The 19,532-nt window shown below is 37.7% G+C and overlaps 1 protein-coding gene across 4 annotated transcripts in view; it reads left to right on the forward strand.

The window, feature by feature from the left end:
- SPIRE1 (spire type actin nucleation factor 1) overlaps positions 1–19,321 on the forward strand; it is a 107,632-nt gene extending 88,311 nt beyond the window's left edge. For 2 of the 4 annotated variants that reach the window (XM_048507611.1, XM_048507612.1), the window contains 7 exons: positions 271–413; positions 3,538–3,711; positions 9,183–9,320; positions 9,711–9,781; positions 12,407–12,434; positions 13,300–13,436; positions 15,729–19,321. In XM_048507611.1, coding sequence (XP_048363568.1) covers positions 271–413; positions 3,538–3,711; positions 9,183–9,320; positions 9,711–9,781; positions 12,407–12,434; positions 13,300–13,436; positions 15,729–15,987 — 950 coding nt within the window. In that variant the 3' untranslated portion in view covers positions 15,988–19,321. The remainder of the gene's footprint in view (positions 1–270; positions 414–3,537; positions 3,712–9,182; positions 9,321–9,710; positions 9,782–12,406; positions 12,435–13,299; positions 13,437–15,728) is intronic. The other 2 variants (XM_048507613.1, XM_048507614.1) reach the window with 1 other exon arrangement.
- Positions 19,322–19,532: the final 211 nt, after the last annotated feature.

Here is a 19,532-nt window from a genome sequence, read left to right on the forward strand (position 1 = left end):
CAAGAAACTTGCGTTCCGTGGACCAAAATTCTTCTCCCCATGGAAGTGCTCTGGTGAAGCCAAGCCAATGTCATGAGGTAACTTTATTTAACAGGATGTGTAACCATCACTATAAAGACATTTCAGGACATTTTATTAGCATGTCAGAATTGTAGAAGCATCACTACAGTCTCATCAGAAAACAATTCTGGATTACCAGTATTCTGCAATTAATGGTCCTTTGACATTAAACTGCTGTTTGGTGCTAATTAATGCTTATTAAACTTGTAGTGCCTCCGAAATTCCTGCCAATATCGTCCACACCACAGCCAGAGAGGAGGCAACCACCTCAGAGGCGACACTCCATTGAAAAAGAAACGCCAACCAATGTACGACAATTCCTGCCACCTACAAAACAGAACTCCAGGTCTCTTGTAAGTAGCATAGTAGATTATGTTCAATATTGGCTGAAGAGTACAGATATAGCAGCTCCACAGCAGTGAAGAGAGCAAAATGACACCTAAAAACTGCTGTGACAAAACCTCAAATGCAGTACCATCTTGAACATGGTGGAAGTTTGGATCAGCACTTGGGCTTTGTCTTGAAAGAACTGAAAGGAAACGCCCGAATTATACAACTCTGAACTTTCTTATCCAGGTTTTCATCACTGTGATTATTTCTCGATAAACTTTGATAGATCCTAGTAAAACTAATATGATTTCCAAACAATAGACCTTTATTAGTGTTCCAAGTGAAAATGAATAGATTTGTATTATTTTTCCAGTACTTTATTATTGAAGTTTGGGATTTTTTTCCCCACTGACTTGTTTAAAGTTAGTTTGATTAAGGAGCCTAGATCAGCATGTGATGACATTATAATATTGAATCCACTGAGGCAAAAAAAATATGTTTCTACATGAAAAGAAAGTACATTCAGTCAATTGGCTCTAACTGAAAGCAGTTTTCCGACAGTGTGTAAGTGTCATAGGGGAACAAAATGCCTGCCTTGGAGCTGGCATGGTGCTTAAATGCCTTTCAATTTCCTTTGAGAGATCCAAATTCACTTTCTGGTCTCTTGTTCTTTGCCAAAAGGCCCTTCAAGTACTCTTTAGAACTGAGATAGGGTGAAAGAAAAATTCCAGTTTCGAGAGAAAAGAGTATGTGTGCCAACTCTTTGAGTCCTCTGAGTAGAATTGATTGGTTTTAAAGTGAGACCTTATTTTTCTTTGACTTAAGAGGCTATGTTTCTGATTCCAGCTCTCCAAGGAGCTGAGGTTAGTTGATATTAATTAATATACTTCACTGATATTGAGGACAACTCCCTTTCCGCAGGAGGACTTAAATATGTTTTTGTCATACTATTCTAACTAGAGTGCAGCTTGTGATCCTATGAATGAGGCACAGTAACCTTAAGTTCATTTATCAGTACCACATGAAGAGCACAGCACAAGAGGATTCCCCCCCTCAAGTTAGTTTAGGAGATCAATTATTTCACACCTGAGAGGGAGAGAGAACATTCCAAACGTGATTTAATAATTAACATACAGAAAGATTGAAGCAGTTTTATGCAAAAACATTTCAGATGAACATGTCCTGTCATGACTCTGATGTTGTTTAAACCTGGAAAACCTTTCTGCTTAAAAACAACAACAACCATGTCCCATTCTTGTTTAATATAATCTGATGACATTTTATACTTTTTATCCACCACACATTTTTCCTTTATTGAGATTTAATAACCTGCAGGCCATACACCAAAAGATTTTCAGAAATAAAATTACCAGCAAATCAAAATTTTAGCCATGTTAACTGGGCAGTTTTTGCTGTAGCCACTTAAAGATAATGTTTGTTCGTGAATGTCTGAGGTAGCTGAGCATTTTAGTAGCCACTTAGTAAGATATTTCTCAATGGCTGTGGTATGTTATGGACAGTTAAAAAAACAGACTTACTACTGAAGAATTTGACACTTACATTCATTTTGTTAAGATAAGAGTAAATACTCCCCCCAGATTTCTTCCTGTCTTCTGTTACTGTGAGCTGCAAATGGGTGCAAGTTTGGTTTTAACACTTAGCCCCTGTTTGGAGGAGGCTACATTACTACTTTATGAGGTTAAGCTAAGGTAAGAGTAAGCAAGAATTATGGATTAATACCTCATTTTTTTAAAAAAAAAAGTTAACCTGATTGGGTGAACAGGAATTTTACAAGTCTGAATTAATGAATTTTCTAATATGTGTACATCTTATACTGCTTGAAAGGTAAATGATATCACTCTGATTATGTTGCTGTTTAGCCTTTATGACAATGAGGAGGCTTTGTGTAAGTAATCTAATTAATCTAGAAAAATATAGTTGAATTGATCAGTAAAGCAGTAAAGCAGAAATGTAAAGAAAATTATTATTATAGCTAATGGATTGTAAACGAAGTAATATGTGCAAATTATTAAAGTTTATATGTGCCAAAGAACTTTACCACCCAGCTTGTCATTCTGCTATTGCCTATAAAGTGACAGACTCAATTCATGCCTTTTTTCTAAAATGGTAGATTTGTATACATGCATGAAAGAAGGATGCATGACAGTGATCAGTATGTGCCCCAGAATGCAGGGCACATAATGTATTGGCAATAAAATAGACAGTCAAGCAATAACGCATTTATACATGCGACGTCCATATTTCGATATAACTGTGAATCATACCGTTCCCAAAGAAGATGTCAAAGGAAAGGCAAAAAGGGGCAATGTTTCATCTGCTTTAAGTGATTCTATAATATTGGGTAAGTTGTATGGTTTAAGGGCTGTATGGTACTTCTAGCAGCATTCTTTTCCTGATTGTTATTTCAGCATCTGTGGCTGGCATCTTGAGAGGATCCTCTGAAGATGCCAGCCACAGATGCAGGCAAAACATCAGGAGAGAATGCTGCTAGAATACGGCCATACAGCCTGGAAACAACACAGCACCCCAGTGATTCCGGCTGTGAAAGCCTTCAACAATACAATGTGTCAGCTGTTCGATAGTGCCCCCTAGGGGAAATACATGACAACATTTCCTAATCAGCATTTAAAGAAAATTCTGTACAGTAATTTCTGTAAAGTAATTTAACCACCTATTCCAGACATTAAATTGAATTTTACGCAGTTAATAATTGCCTTATCTGTTTTTAAGATATAACTTTAACACTGCAATTCCATGGCTAGTGACATTATAAAGAAAATGGTACAGATAAGTTCAAGGTATTTTTCAGTTTAAATGTAACACTGTACTTAAGTCACCCATTCTCTCAGGATTGATGGATTTTAATTGCTTTTCTTCTGCTCCGATGATGGCAAAGATGAAAGAGACTTCATTGTTTAATGCTTATCATTTTCAGTGAAAAGTTACAGGCTATTGCTTGGGTTTTTTTTAGCAGAATTAGCAGGAAAACCTTTTTATTTTGAACTGGCTTCCTACTATGCTGATGGGGCTAGTAGCGCTGGAACTCAGGTTACATGATCCAAAGCCCCTGATAAACATTTTATTGATGTCCAGCATTTCCTTTTCTACTTCCTATTTGTTGTTCAGGTTCCCAGGATAACAAGTTTCTTTCCAAGGATGATGTTCAAAACACAATTTTCAACCATATATACTGCCTCTCATCTTAGCTCCCATCTTTTTGAAGTAGCCCTGTTTGGGGTGGTGAGAACTATATATTTTCTGTTTGAGAAAGCTTTTAACAACAAGTGGATACCCCAAAAGGTTTGCCTCATTCTGCTGGCTTTAGAAACACTGGTTATATGCATCTTTCTTTTTGATCAAGAATGGGAGGAGCTTTCTAAACCATGACAGAATTAACTGCTTAGGTTGTCACTAGATTCTAATTGATTTCAACATCTTATGTGCATGTGTAGATAATCTAATCAATTTACTGGGGAACAAAAATCACATGTGAAAGGACAGCAAACTAAAAATGCAACATCATAGGAAACAAGTTTTCAGAAGCTTGAACTAATCAAATTAGGAGTTGAAAACCAGTTCAGAAGAAATTACAAATTACCTGTATTTGAAACCAAGCATGCCATTTTTTGCCCAAGTTCTGTTATTTATACATTGTTCAACATATTTTTCATGCACACAGAAAGCAAATGTTTAAACAGAGTTGATAAATCATAGATGTTTAAGAAACATCTGTGATTATGAGGGTTGTTTAAGTGTATCTGAACTGTTGAACATCTTTCTCCAAAAATGAGTTCATGATCCCCCACCCCCCCCGGTACTGAACAACTGGAGATAGAAATCCTTATACCCAATCCCAAGTTTATTTATAATGTAGGGTTCATCCCATGGGACCTTTGTCTACTGATCTTACCCTGAATAATGTTTACAATTTTCAGTTGAATTAATATAATTTCTGTATTCATTTTCATGAGAATATATGTTCTGCCTGAGCTATTATCAGTCCTATCCAGTAAGCCGCTGCACCACTTTATCAGCACTGGAATACTAGATATAAAGTTCCTTTCCACTGACAAAATGCCTCAACTAGTAGAATTCGGTCTGATTAGTAGAAGTCATCAATACTGTCTCATTAGCAAGGATCGTCGCCTACTGACGTAGCAAACTAGGTGCATAGAGAAGGAGAGATAAGCAATAACTTATATGTGCACTAGTCTAAGAGCTCCTCTAGTGGAAGGAACTGTATATATAAAACTGCTACCGGGAATTCTGGGCACCCACCCTACCAGATCACCAAGGGAGCAGTTTGGAATGGGCGTGTGTGACTGGGTGTAGCCCTAAAAAAGGGAACAAGTGAATGGCCAAAGATGGAGCTGGCCTCACAGCCTGAGCAAACACAGAGGGCTGTTGCTCTGGCAACTAAACATGACACTAGAAGCCAGCACACCAGGAAGCAGGCTAGACTGGTTGCCAGAAGGAGCAGTGGAGTCCAGGAAGACATATTGTGGAATTAGAAGGGGTAGATCTGTGAGGCTTACATTAGCATATTTGAGCCTCACTTGAATAGGCTGAGGAGGATTCTTCTTCCACCTTTTCAAGCCCTCCTAAGAGATAGAAAAAGGGCTGATGCCGTTGATGAGTGGCAGAGTGCAAAACCTCCCATTCATGACTTGAAGCCACAGGATTTAATTTGGCACGTGGCCAAGGATCTCAGAGTCCTCAGAGAGGCTGTCCCATATGGATTATGTGTTTCACCTTTCAGTAAAAATAATTTCCCAGTGGGGTTTTGCACTGAATGTAGGGAAGAGCTGGATGGCTTTCCCTTTACTTGTCTAGCATAAGTTCCTGAGGTATTTCTAAGGTAATTACAATCATTGATGAGTCAGTGTCTCCATATTGAAATTTTCACTCATAGCTGATAGAGGTTGAATTTATTAGATATTTAGGTAGAAAGGGGGCCTGTTGACATTAAGTACTATAATGCAAGGGCTCTGACACCACTCTCATACTTTTCAATAGAAATTGTTCGAGAAATGTACCACAATAATAATGATTTGCAGTCAAGTTTTCCATTGTTTTGAGCTGTATTTTCATGTAATTGGAATAAAAATAACCAGGATCCAAAGAGCTGCTAAGCTCATACAAGCAGCTTTAGACTAGTTCAGGATACGCTTTTGCTTGTTTTTTCTTTTAATAGCTGGCTCCCAAAAATATCAAACTGCTTCAAGTTTCATAAACAGTCTGCATTCAAAAATAGAGGTTGCTATTGGAAAGAATGAGCACTTAGAGCTTATGGAACTGATGCTAAAGTTCTTTAAACCCTGATCAGTATTTTGAGAAATAAAAAGTTATCCAGTGAAGACCTACTAAAATCATGTGATGAAAAATCTCCTTCAGCTACAGACTTCTTGAGTTAAAATCACCATGTGTGTCATTTTCCTTCTCACTCTTCAGGTTTGTATACTGTATCCTAGAATGTTCTGTAAGACGTTTCTAATAGCTTCATTGCCATTCTAAATTTGTGGGTGGGATCATAAGGGCTGCAAGGAGGACAAATCCTTCCTGCCTCCCCACTTCCTGGGAGAGCATGCTGGGCTTTCCAAAATTCAGCACCTGTGGAGCTGGTGAACCCTGAGGAACAGCAAGGCAGTCTGCAATAGGAAACAGCAAGTATTGGCAAAATCCGTCCCTCCCCATGTGACCACAAGTGCCTTTCTGTTTGTAGAAGACTTTGGATCCAACTCAGCAGTGCTAGTGTTTATACTAATATGTAGTTATCTTCAGTATTAGTATTGGTTCAACTTCAAATTCAGACAGTATTAAATATTCAGTAATGGTATAATCTACCAAATCTGAAAACCACTTGGGTAGTGTTATAGTACATTCAATTAAATATAATCCTCATTAACATGATGTGGCTGATTTATGGAAGTTTGAAACATTATTTCTGAATATTACTTTTAATCAATTTTAGTTGGATTATTCCATGATTTGGTTTAAATGTTTTTTTTAATTCATATGGAATCTTTTTGCAAAATGTCAAATTTTGTCTGCCAAATAATTTAGGGGGGTTAACGCAAAAAATGTTTAATGTTGCATTCCAGTTTGGTTGTCCTTGTTTAATTTCATCATTCTTGTTTGTGCATTTTATTTCTTTTGCCTGTATATTTTTACACATTTGAAAAGAACGCTAATTTTTATGACCGCAAGAAGGAAACAAATGAGTTTCCTATTCCTATTGTACAATAATATCACAAATGAGAATCTTCAAATAAGAAACAAAATCAGCATGTTTGTGGTTTGTTCTTCATCAGTTATACACTTATTTCAAACCTCCAGAGTGACACACAGTACACAACATATAATAAAATATACAATTATTGGTCTTTTAATTGTTCACTGTCAATAATGATAGCTGAGGGAAGGATTTTAAGAAAGTCTTTAAAAAGCATATCTTTTGGAGACTAGTAGTTGGGCCATTCTATATAGTAAATGGTAGTAAAACTGGGTTTGTCACTGAATGTACACTTGATAGGGAGCTGCAGGAAACTGTGGCATGCCAAGTTCTACAAAGCCTGGCATGTTTGATACACGTGCATCTATAAACATTCTCCTCTCATTTAACCATTCCGCTTTCAAATAAATATTTCTTTTAAAAAATAATAAATATTTCTTGAAAAAAGTCCTTAGATGTGTTTCTAAAAATCTTCAGACCTAAAGTATGTGAACACACCCTTGTGGAATAATACCTAATAATACTTACAAGGAAGCAGTTTCCATTTGATTTGAGGGACTGTTTTCCAAACACTTCCCCCATGTTTACAAAGCAATCTGTTTTTGAAACTAGGGGCAGAGTCAAAAACCGTGTTTGATATTACAATGGAGTTTGCTCCAAGAAAACAAACCTTCAAAATCCCAGTCAGGATAGCTCTTCAGTTGACCAACAGACATGTAGATTTTTAGGTATCACAGTAGAAAATACTGCATGGGTCATTCTGATCTTCTGCCATAATCTTTATCTCACACTTGCTTCCTCCTACCCCTGTCACAGATCCAATAAACATTACAAAGGGCCAAACAAGATATATGATAATGACTGTCCCTGGATGTGCATGTGTGTACATAGGAGGGTCCAATTTTTAGAGAAAAATGAACGAGGGGAGATGACAGCTCCTATTCCACCTGTTGGTTACCTTCCTGCAGTCTCTTGCCGCAAGTACTTCTCTCCCTTCTAGGTTCACTTCCAGTGTCAACAGTTCAGCTGAGGAGAAATTTTTTTGCAGAAGGACAGCCTGCAGTGAAGGGGGTAGGGTAGGGTCTCACTTACTCTTGTCCTGCAGTAATCAGATCCCAGCATTTTGCTTTATAAGTGATGGGAACACTCCCATGTTTAAACAAATAGATCTGTCACTGCTGTATCTAGTTTAATCCTAAGAATATATAATTTGTCTCTAGTAAGGAAAGACATTTCATTTGCTTTGGAACCCAGTCACTCACAGAGCAAGCTGTACAGAAATTTGACTTGCCAGAAAACCAGGGGAACAAAGGAATGATTATATAGGAAATTTTAATTGAATTTTAAGATGTTTGCGAATAACTGAAGCAGGATGAAGTGTCTTTATGTTCCCTTTCTAGATAGGTAAGGCAGAAATTCTTCCAAATTTGGTGACTCCTAAAAGCTTATGTTTGCCAGATCTGCATCATAACTGATTTTTTCTTTCTAAGTGAAAGACAGAATAATGTTAAAGCTATGTAAAACAAAAAAATGCAAATGATCTGGATTATTAATTTTGTTTAGTAATTGGATTTTCAAATCTATAGGAGTATGTTTGCACGTGCTGGCAGAATTTAGGCATTGGCTGAACTAAAGTCCCACTTCCACCAGGGAGCACTGGTAGGTGTTCCATGCACATGTCACCATCTCTAAGCCTTGATCTTATGAGCTGCCCTATGATTGGGCAGAAATGGTGCTGACATGCCAGATTGCAAAAATAACTGCATAGCGTAAAATGGTAGGAATACACGAAAAGAGTTCAGTCTTTCACCTAGATCTATACAATCAGTAACAGAGCTGTAATCGGGAATGGGCATTTTTATTCTGTGGTACCCTTAATACAGATGGAATACTCTCACTGATGTAAAATATTCTCATGATTTTCTGTGCTGGTAAACAGCTCTACATGTGGTATACACTCATTCTTTGGCACGGAGGTCTCAATAATGGAATCATACACACTTCTGCTATTATAGCCTGCAATGTAAAGATGTTTGAGGTTTTAAAAACTACTGTTAACATTTTGTGGAGAAAAGAGGATATGTATGGTGGCCCCTGTACATACTTGAATAGTTAGATTTGCATGTAACTAATGTGATACCACAGAATAAAGAATTATTTGGTTCTGGGTACTAATCATGTCTCCGGCTGCCCTAGGCATCAGAGTATCAAAGCAGCTTTGGTGAGAATAACATGTTTTCAGTGACAAGCTTCATTGTGTTGCATCTTTGCACATCAAATCTTAGGTTATAAAACAATACTGAAACAATAGAGGTGGGCTTGACAAATGGCAATAGATTCTTAAATGGATGTTGAAGCAGTTGAATTGCGCATCCAGGCTCTTGGCTGGTTTGAAACTCATGATGCTTCTGGATCACAAAGTATTATTCTGGTATGGATGGTGAAATCTTTCTTCTGTCAAATTACTAACCAGGTGATTGGTTCTGTAGACAGGTTGCTGGAAGATACTACTTATCTAATAGAGATTTTTGATTTACAGGAAGAGTTTTGTTACCCAGTAGAATGCCTGGCTCTCACAGTGGAGGAAGTAATGCACATCCGCCAAGTGCTAGTGAAGGCAGAACTAGAGAAGTATCAGCAGTATAAAGATGTCTATACTGCCCTCAAGAAAGGAAAGGTATGCTTGAGTTTGCTGTTTTTCCCAAGATCTGAAAGTGGAGTGCGGATAAAAATTCTTAATGTTGTTGGAGACCCTTCAAATAGAAAATTAGAACTGTATTAAAGAATTCAACCATTAATATTTTGAAATATTCTAAAAACATGAGAAATGCCCTTCATTTAAACAAAGTTTATTGCCCTGATTAAGGCTGCAATCCTGTGTGCATTTACCTGGGAGTAGGCGTCTATGGAAATAGTGGAACTCGTTTCCAAGTAAACATGCACAAGGCTGTTGTAAATCAGTCAAATGGGTAGTTAAATTTCAGTTTCTTTAGTGGTGCCCCTATAAAGATATATTTCCAGGAAGAGCTACTAATATTGTGGACTCATTTCTTCTCGACTTTTGTAGCTCTGTTTTTGTTGCCGAACACGGAGGTTTTCTTTCTTCACCTGGTCCTATACCTGTCAGTTTTGTAAAAGGTAAGTACTTTGATGCCAGTAGAAACTCTTAAATAGTGAAAGCCAATTCTTTGATATACCATTTTGTTTTATTCACCTGTACCATTTTCACATTTTGTTCGTTTTGAAGTTGAGGGAGGAAAAGGTGACAAAGTAATTGAGAAGGAAAAAAGACTGAACAAGGCAACTTTTTTGTACCTTTCTAGAAAATAAGCCTATATTGTACCTATGTTATGTTGTGCAAGTTAAATAGAATAAAGATACTTTTAGATTCTATGGAAATACATATAGTTAGTTGTATAAAAAGATAATGTATCTACATGAATTCACAAGTTTCTCAGAACCACTTTTCCCAACACAGCATCTTTCTTAATACCAGGAAATAGATTAATGGTTCTTCACAGACCCCATTAATAAAAACTAAGGTAAAGTTTCCCCTTCAGTCGTGTCTGACCCTGGGGTAGCACTGCGAGCAGTGATTTCATAGGCAAGCCTCTTTTGTGGGGTAGTTTGCCATTGCTTTCCCCAGCTATTCTTTACCCCCTAGCTATGAGCTAGGTATGCATTTACCAACCAAGAAATGGATGGATGGCTGAGTTGACCATGAGCCAGCTGCCAGGATATCTGACCCACAGGGGGCTCGAACTCCTGACCTTGTGAGTGGCAGTGCAAGCACTTAACCACTACACTATGCGGCTCCTATGCTAATAAAAACTACTTGTGTGATAAATATTATAATAATGAAAAGCCATAAATATAATTACACTGACTTCAATACTGCACTTAAGAAGAAGGTTTCTATTAGTTTCTCATAGCAGCCATTTAAAATAATCTGCTGACTACACTCTTAGAGACCCATTAAGTAAGAGAGTGCTTATGTAGATTCTCAGTGGGGTCTGAGGGCCAAAATCTGGAATTAATTTTTCATTTAGGAGAACAGAAATGTAGCAAGCTGTCACTAAGATTTAGTATGTGACTTCCAGAACTTGGCAAACATTTATATTGCTGCTTGTGGAAGCTCAAAGACCACCTATCCTAAGCTACTCCTAAAATTAGGGATCCTTCTAGTGTGGTGGTAAAGTTGGAAATTGGGCATGCCACAGTGTTTTCATGAAACCATCCCTACTTTGTACTACATAATTCTCTGAAGCCTGGCTGTTGTTCTAGCCAGGTTCGTAGGTGATCAGAGGACGGGGGCATGCCAGGACAATGCCCGCCCCCTGCTCCAGAAATATGTTAAACTCTCCCCCACCCTGCTCAAATTTCTGTGTGAGGGAAGAAGCTGCAAGATGGCTGGAGCTGAGCCAGTTAACCCTTTCCTGTCCATAGCTCTTCTTCTCTGTCTCATAATTTTTCTTCTTGTGCCCTTCTTTCTTGTTTATTTCTGACCTCTTAAGTGTCCACAGTGTTGTGAGAACACTGGACAAAAAACTGGAGTGAGATTTATACTATCTTGGACTTGCCTATTCTGTCTGTAGTGGGAAATTTGCCTCAGAAGTCAGTGACGCCAGGGTTTTTTACTATGCCTGGAACCTAATTTTAATCATTAATTTCAAACTATCTTGTAGTAATTCGTCTTTTTGAAAGAATATGTCTCTGAGTATGTTCAGAATGACTAGTGAGTAACCAGTGTCAAACTCCAGTACTTACCTCTCCCTTAATCTGGAATTAGAGCTGAAGGACTGAAGAAGTATAGGCAGGTTTAAACTCCAAAAATGTTCTCTGCAGAAAAAGTAATAAATTCAGACCAATAATTCTCTCTGTAATGTAGCAGACACTACATATGTTCAGAGTGCTTTTCCTTCACTGTATGGTTATCCCCACATACAAATTCCTGGTATTAAGAGATTATTTATTTAGAAAATGTATATGCTATTTCTCCAAAAAAAAACTGCTTGAGAGAGCTTTCTAAGAATTTATGGGCTGGAAAAAACAATTTGCACTCAGGTGTAACTTAGCAACGCTCTTTTACACAATCAAGACACTGATTATTATCTCACTACCTCCACCACAGCATTTCCAACATAGTTTTAAATCCTACCCTGTGTAACATCTCCTGAGACAAAAACATAAAAGAACAGTAGATTTCTAGTGGTGTGCAGAAGCACTGCTGTTAGTACATGTATTCAATACATTATTAAGCGAGGCCATCTTGAAGAAATTTTCAGTGAGATCAGACAAGGAAATAGTTTCATACTTGCTTAGTGACCATCATCCCAACACTACTGAATCAGTTGCCAGGTTTTTAACAAAGGCACTTGGATCAAGGGTGAAACCTTTGTGTAAATTTTAGTCAATTGGTTTTAACATAATTTGCATTTTACCACTTTTTATATGCCATTAAAGGTATTGTATTTGTATTTGTTGTACATTATTAAGCCCTGCCCAATGAGATTTAGGGTGGTGGGAACTTGGCAACCTCAGCCCATCCCTTGGTATATATTCACACCTTCTCACCGCAACAATTCCAGATATAGGTTCTGGCAAGGGGTGTTTGAACTAAAGATGAAATTGTCACTGAGATTCAAAAATAGTATGTAGCTTTTAAAACATTTTTACAAGGCATTATATAAAACTTTTGAAGAGACACATCCTGTGATGCCCTTGCAGATAAAATGAGTAATGTATTTTCTTTTTCCTTTGTAGGCCAGTATGCTCACATTGTTGTAAAAAGGTAAGATTAGAAAAACCTTCTGGTTCTTCTCTCTACTTGAAAGACTTCACTACATTTATCCATTTCTTTTTTCTTTTGTTGTTGCTGTTGTCAAAAAATGTAGAAGAACTACAAACTATAACAAGAAAAATAAAACTGGAATGAAGGCTTTATTAGTATTGACGCACAGGGATTTTTCTCCAGGTGGCACACTGTGTGTCCCCTCTTCGTTTGGAGCTTTCCAGGCATGGCTTGTGGGGCACTCAAAATTTCCAAAGAGCAAACTAAAGCTTAAAAGGAAAACAGCTTGATAGCTGCAGGCAAAGCCTCTGTGTGAAAAATTTACCTGCTGCCAATGGGATTGGGATAAAGCTGCTTTCCTTCAAAATGGTGACACTCAACTCCAGCATCCTCCCACACTAGTCCTATAAAAGGCCTTAAAGTGCCAGCAGTAGATTCGGGCAAACTGTTAGGAGCAAGAAGCTACCAGACCACAGCCACAAAGCCCAGAAAACCCACAGCAGCCAGTTAAAGATATCTGTTTACTAATGTCCCTGCTTTTAATGCATGTTACACGAACACACATTAGCATTCATGAACTCATCTTTTATTCCTGTTCTTACAACATTTGCAGTATTTGTATATACCACAGATGTTTTCATTTAGTTCCTATGGAATTCTCCATAGATGACGAATGGAAACTGTTGGAGTAGTGCTTTTGTAAAGTGTACTTGTGTCAGGGAGTCACAACATTCTTATTTAGGAATAGCCAACATTATTCGGAAGATGCTGAGATAGAGCCAGGTGCTGCACAGCTTGCATGATGGTCCACAGGGCCTCTGGATAATGGTCTCTCATATTTTTATTCTCCTTACTCCTGTGACAGATGCGCCTGCCATCAAAACCATATTCTACTCTTCCTATCTTTTCTCTGGGGCCTTCTGCTTTGCAGAGAGGAGAGAGTTTTATGAGGCCAGATAAACCTTCCACGAGCCATCACCGGTCATTAAGAGGCATATCCAGGTAAGAGTTGCTTCTGATAAAGACTGTTGTAGAAATCTAGTTACCAAAAGCTGCTTTTGAATTTTACATTCCATAGGTTTTACATTGTTAGGGATGTGAACTGTGGCTAGTATCCAGGGGAACCTGCACAGTTTCCCCATTTTCCCCATTCCAGTGGAAACTGCAGTGCCACTTCCCAGATCATGATCTCAAATTTCACTTCCCAAATAATGACCTCAAAGTTCATGGAGTTTCTGAAGTGTCATTTCTTGAAGCAGAAGTTGTTGCTGCTTGATAGGAAAATTGGCGTTGCCACCTTCTTTGTGCATGGAGTTAGTTCTCTGGCTGCCAACTATTACCTTTTAAAAATGCTGGTGAACACTATATTAAAAATTTTTTGTCTTTTAACCATCTCGTTACATGCTAAATCTTTACCTTACATTTTCTTCCCAATAGTGAAGCAGTCTAAGATAAATACATTAATTGTCCAGAATAAAGTGCATCTGATGAAACAGGTTCTTCCATGTGCAAGTTTGTGCTTCACTAGATTTGTTGTTAAGATGGCAGAAGCTAAGCTTTGTTGCAATTGCTTAGGACCGTTTATCTTTTGAAACAGAATTAAGTTATTATTTGTGGATTTGTAGTGTTATGCTTCTGTACTCATAAATGATAAAATGGTTTTGTTATGTCTTACACAAAGATGTAAGATTTTTAGCTTCTACAAATCTAATCTAAAATAATTACTTTTACTAATCTAGAAGAATTGCTTTTTCCTTTTCCCTTTTTAAATTATGGCTTTACTGTATTAACTCGATTATGTACATAACATTTCATTTTACTTTTTACGAGTGTTGTGTTGCTGATTTCCATAAACATAATTTAATCAGATTTCCCTTCTTACTATTACTTTGATCACATTAAATTATTTTAAGTGATCCATCCACACTTGAGCTAATAATTTTTTCCACTAGGAGGCAAATACAAACTTTGTAAATGTGTTTGGAATCTCTGCCACATACTTGAGTAATTCTGGAGTAACAGATAATTTGAATCCTTACCATTTGAAATCCAGTCTACTACCATTTGCCAACAGGTAGCTGCTTGAGGGCATGTTTACCATACATGGGGGGATTACATTTTCAGTTCTGCAGTCCAAACAGTTACCATCAATAGTGTATGGTATATTTTAGCTAGTTTACTGGTTTGCGTTTTTGCAGATCATTAAACAAATAGAGAAAGTTGAAACCCATTTGAAATAAAATTTCCACACTTATATATCAATTTCATGTTACATTTGCTGATCATTTTCCCATGTGTTTGTTTAATTTATGTACTATACAATTGTATTAATAATATAAATTGATAAACCTGGACCAGTTTGTTAAAAAAAAATGTAATCAGTAGTATACCCCTTTACCAAGAGAGCTTGGGATAGGAAGCTCTCTTTACCAAGAGAGCTTGGGGATATAGGAAAGGATATAACAGCATACTAACTGGGATTTATAAACACATCTGGTAGGCTAAACGGGGTTTATGCAACAAACAGTGATTAAAATAAGCCAGTTTATTGTAACATCTGAATGCTGCTTGTATTACCATTAATTATCACTTGGCCACCATGTCAATTAATTTCTAAGGCCCTTTCCGCACACAGGCGGAAACGAACCTCCACCGACATAAATTATGTTGGTGGAGGCTCGGGGGCTGTTTGCACCATAGCGTGCGAGCAGCCCCAATTTCCTCCCCAGCAGGAAAGGCAGCTCCGCATGGAGCTGTCTCTCCTTCGGTCCCCTCCACTCACCTCTTCTGGCAGTGTCGCTCTGGAGAGCTGGAGGCACACGCCCATGCTGCCCTCCGACCTCCAGGGATCGGAGGGCAGCGTGGGCTTGTCCCTCCAGAGCGACGCTGCCAGAAGGGGTGAGTGGAGGGGCCAGGGAAAACAGCGTCTTCCCACCGGTGCTGTTCACATCGCACCAGCGGGAAGACACTGCTTTGCAAAAACCTCGCTCCCTGAGCGGGGTTTGAAATCAGCGCCTTTGCGCTGCTTGGGGGTGCAAGGACGGTGCCGCTGCAATGCAGCAGCGCCGGCCGTGCGAACTCCTCCTCAGGGATGCAGTTTTTAGCGTCCCTGGGGCGCTGTTATCGACCTGTGTGGAAATAGCCTTTGTCTCGGTCTTTTTCCTTTTCTCAGTAGGTCAGGATTTAGAAAAGGCCTTGAGAGAGATTACTTTGTTCTTGTAGGTCAGACAAAAATCACCTTTTCAGCCCAATTGGAAGAATGCTAATGCGAATGAAATTATATCTTGTTTTCAGGTTGTCCTCAAAGGCCAAATCTGTAGATAAATCTGACGAAGAAGCCCTGTTTCCAAAAGAGCTAATGGAGGACTGGAGCACCATGGAGGTGTGTGTGGACTGCAAGAAGTTCATTTCAGAAATAATCAATTCAAGCCGCCGCAGTCTCTCCCTGGCTAACAAGCGAGCCAGGTTAAAAAGGAAAACCCAGTCATTCTACGTGTCATCCCCGGGAACCTCGGAGTACTGCCCTTCTGAGAGAACTATCAATGAGATCTGAGCCTTGTGCCTTTCTCTTTGTGTTGTTTTCACAAGGTCCTGAGAGAACTCATCGAAACGAGCTTGTTTTTCCTTTCCTTTGTTCTGACAGCTTACATTTGCATTAGGTCACTGAGTTCACAACTTCATTATTTACAGGGGGGGAAAATCTGAAATTAGGCTATGCAGCAGAACAGCCAATAAATTTGTTTGCACTGAAAGAAAAGAATTAGAAATCGTTGCCTTTGCGAATGTGCGCAATGTACAAAGAGAGCCTTTATTATTTTTTCCCTTGTATTCATTCCTTGATTCATTTTCAGAGTCAAAACTATATACTGAGAGATGAACCATATCTAAAAAAGGTGATAGCATTAGTTTGGCTGTAACCGTCAAACAATGTTGGCAACTGATTTCCAATTAATATAATTTATGTTGTTCTCTGTGGCACACAGGCCTATGTTTTACAGGAAAAAATGGAGGTAACCGCTGTTAATGCCTAATGATATAGCACAAAGTTTAAAATAATTTACTGATGTGCTCAGAAGGGTTGACTGTAGTCCGAATGACAGATTTTACAATATCTGGGTTCAGTAATACAATGCTGAATAAGCTAAAAGACTGGCTAGATCACATTTTCCATCAGCTGCTGCTGTTTTAAGTCCCAATATAATGGTTAGTGTGTTTCAGTCTAAGTAACTGTCCTTTCTTCCCTATCTTGAATGTATTCTGAATGTTAATTGTAGTCATAGCTGTAGCTTTTAGAATTGTGCAAAATTATATTGTTTATGGGGAAGGTGCAAGAGAAGTGCAACTTTTTAATATTAATGAGTTTTTATAAAGAATAAAACATTCTCTGGGTGACAACCCTGAGAAAGTAGCTAATAATGTATATGTGTATTATAGTTGAACGTATATGTACTGCTATAACCAAGAGTCTGGAGAACGTACTCATTGTATATCCCATTTTTACAGGGGTTTGTATTTTGGCTGTAAAAAAATTTTATAACCTGCAAAATTTGAGACAGTGGTGTTCTCAGACTGGAAAGTTTTTTGTTGCCGTTTTCTTCCTAACAAGGGTTTGAAGAAACACTGTCTTCTTGTTTTGAAGTTCCAGTAACGTTACCAAACATCACATTTTTGCACTCTTTTGTATTCAAATTTTTAAACCTAAACAAAACTGGAGTGTAGTGTGTAGCATGGAGATGGATTATTTTTGTATTTATAACAGCTAAGTTATAAATATTCACAAATCATCCAGTAGATATGAACGAGACTTTTCATAAGGTTCTTAATGACAGCACCCATATTTAATATCGAAATAGATGTGATATCTCAGCACACTTCCAAAATAGGCAAAATCTACTTAAATGCTATCTCAAAATATACATGAAGACTAATTCATACCTTTAAAAAAAGTATGGGCCAAGAGATTCTAATATTACTATTAATAGACAAGATTTATTGCTCTGATGCTGCTGCAATATTATACCAGCTTCAAACTAGATAAGTCAACATTGAGGTCTTAAGATGTGCTCCCCAGTTTCGTTACCTTTAAGCAATTCATTCAAGACATATTATTACTCCGGTGCAATTAAATAGAAACTGCAGGTTGTGCCTGCTCTAGAGATCAACTTGGAAAATGGTGCTCTTTTAGAATTTGAAAGCTTTTCTTCTCTGAAAGACTAAACATGTAAAATGCCCCAACAGTGCTACAGTTTTATAGGGAAAGCCATGATAGTCCCACCAGTTTAAAACGAGTTTATATTTTAGTGTCGACATAGCCTTAAAGAGGACTGTCATTGAATTCAAACTCTTTCTAATGTTTCAGCGCAATCCACCGATTTTCATGGCCCTTGACTAAAATTGTTGTTGGAATGAATGATTTGTGAATAGCATTGAAGTTATTTAATCCATTTTTTTGTTATTTTTGGAAGTGGCCAGATCACTTCAAGGTAATAGATTTTCTGGACTAACAGTTAATTTTACTAAACTGTTATTTGAGAGCTGATATCTGGTATATCGCCACATATTTAAAATCAGCGGCATTACATGTTAATTACGAAGACAAATTGAATTTCATCTTATGAATGGACTAGTTGGCTCTCCTTTTGGTGTGTTAGAAGAAAGGCTAGACCTTTAAACAATTTGAAAAATTATGATAGCTCAAGTTTTTAAATAACTTTTTACTTCCAAACTCCATAAACAATTGAGAAGTGTAATTCAGGTGTCACATTCTAACCCACAAAGGCATTTGAAACTGCTTCTGATGTTTCTGTGTGACTAGGAAAGGCATTAAATGTAAATAGGGATTAAAGCAATTTCCTGCAGAAATACTTAAAGGGCTTTTGAAGGAAGAACTCTGTCTTCCCATCTTTTTTACTAAATAATTTTTTACACAGCCCATGGTATCTTTTGATTATTATACTACATGTTTGCTTTTGTGGTTCCACAGACCCCAAGAAAACACTGAGAGTGGATTGCCTGCTCCAAATTGGGAAATCCCTGGAGGTTTGGGGGTAAAATATAAGGAGGGAGCTCAGAATGGATGTGATGTCATAGAGGCCACTCTCTGAAGCTGCCATTTTCTCCAGGAGCTCCCTTGTAATTCTGGGAGCTTCCCAGGACCTGTAAATTGGCAACCTTAGGGAAAACATAGCCCTAGCCTTTAATCTGGCAAAAGACACTTTAGTCAGTTCTGTGATGTTGCTGCCTTTCTTCATTTTGAAGCCCAAAAGTGTCTATCTGCTTCACTATGTTCACATCACCTTACTATTAATATTCTAAATTTGTTCAGAGTATTCAGAAATTGTCTTCTGCTTCTCTACTTTTTGCAAGCATTTTTGGGCTTTACAGGCAGTTTAGACAGATAAGACAGACTTGTAAATATCTGTAATGTATATAAAGTTTAGAATGCTTCCATTTTTTATGAGGTAGGAATAGACCTTGTGAAGACTGGGAAAATTTGATAAAAAGAAAACCTACTGTTAACATAAAAACTTTAAATGTGGCATTCCACAATCTATAGTAATCTTTTGAGTTTTAAGAAGGAGAAAGGCTGCCTCATGCAATAAACTTGACATCATTGCAATTTTAAAGCATTTCGTTTTTCTGACAATCTGGGATGTGTCCAAAATATTGTAGAAGACATTTACCCACTTCAGTGCTCTTATGTACATGAAAACTTGTGGGAAATTCCCAGCTATTCTTGCTTTGCCGAGGGTAGTAAGATGCCCACTGCTACAGCCAGATGTGTAGACAACCCATACTCTGATGCATTCATGGTGACAATGTTTCTTTATTCTTTTTCAATGAAATCAGTAATTACCAGTGGGAAATAAAAACACCATTCTGTCATAGTCCCTGTCAGTTTCAAGAATTTGTTAAACTGTTGTAAAAAATAAGAGTTAAAAATATGCTCGGTTTCATTAAGGTTAATGGTTGGTTATTCATTTTGGTTTGCTAATGAAAGTGAATGAACTAATATTTTAGAACTTAATTGGATTGCATGAAAGGATCAAAACACATCAGCGTATTTGTAGAATAGCAATAAGCAGCTTTATATGGTCT

The sequence above is a fragment of the Sphaerodactylus townsendi genome, linkage group LG09, assembly GCF_021028975.2.
Source record: "Sphaerodactylus townsendi isolate TG3544 linkage group LG09, MPM_Stown_v2.3, whole genome shotgun sequence".
NCBI classification, from domain to species: domain Eukaryota; kingdom Metazoa; phylum Chordata; class Lepidosauria; order Squamata; family Sphaerodactylidae; genus Sphaerodactylus; species Sphaerodactylus townsendi.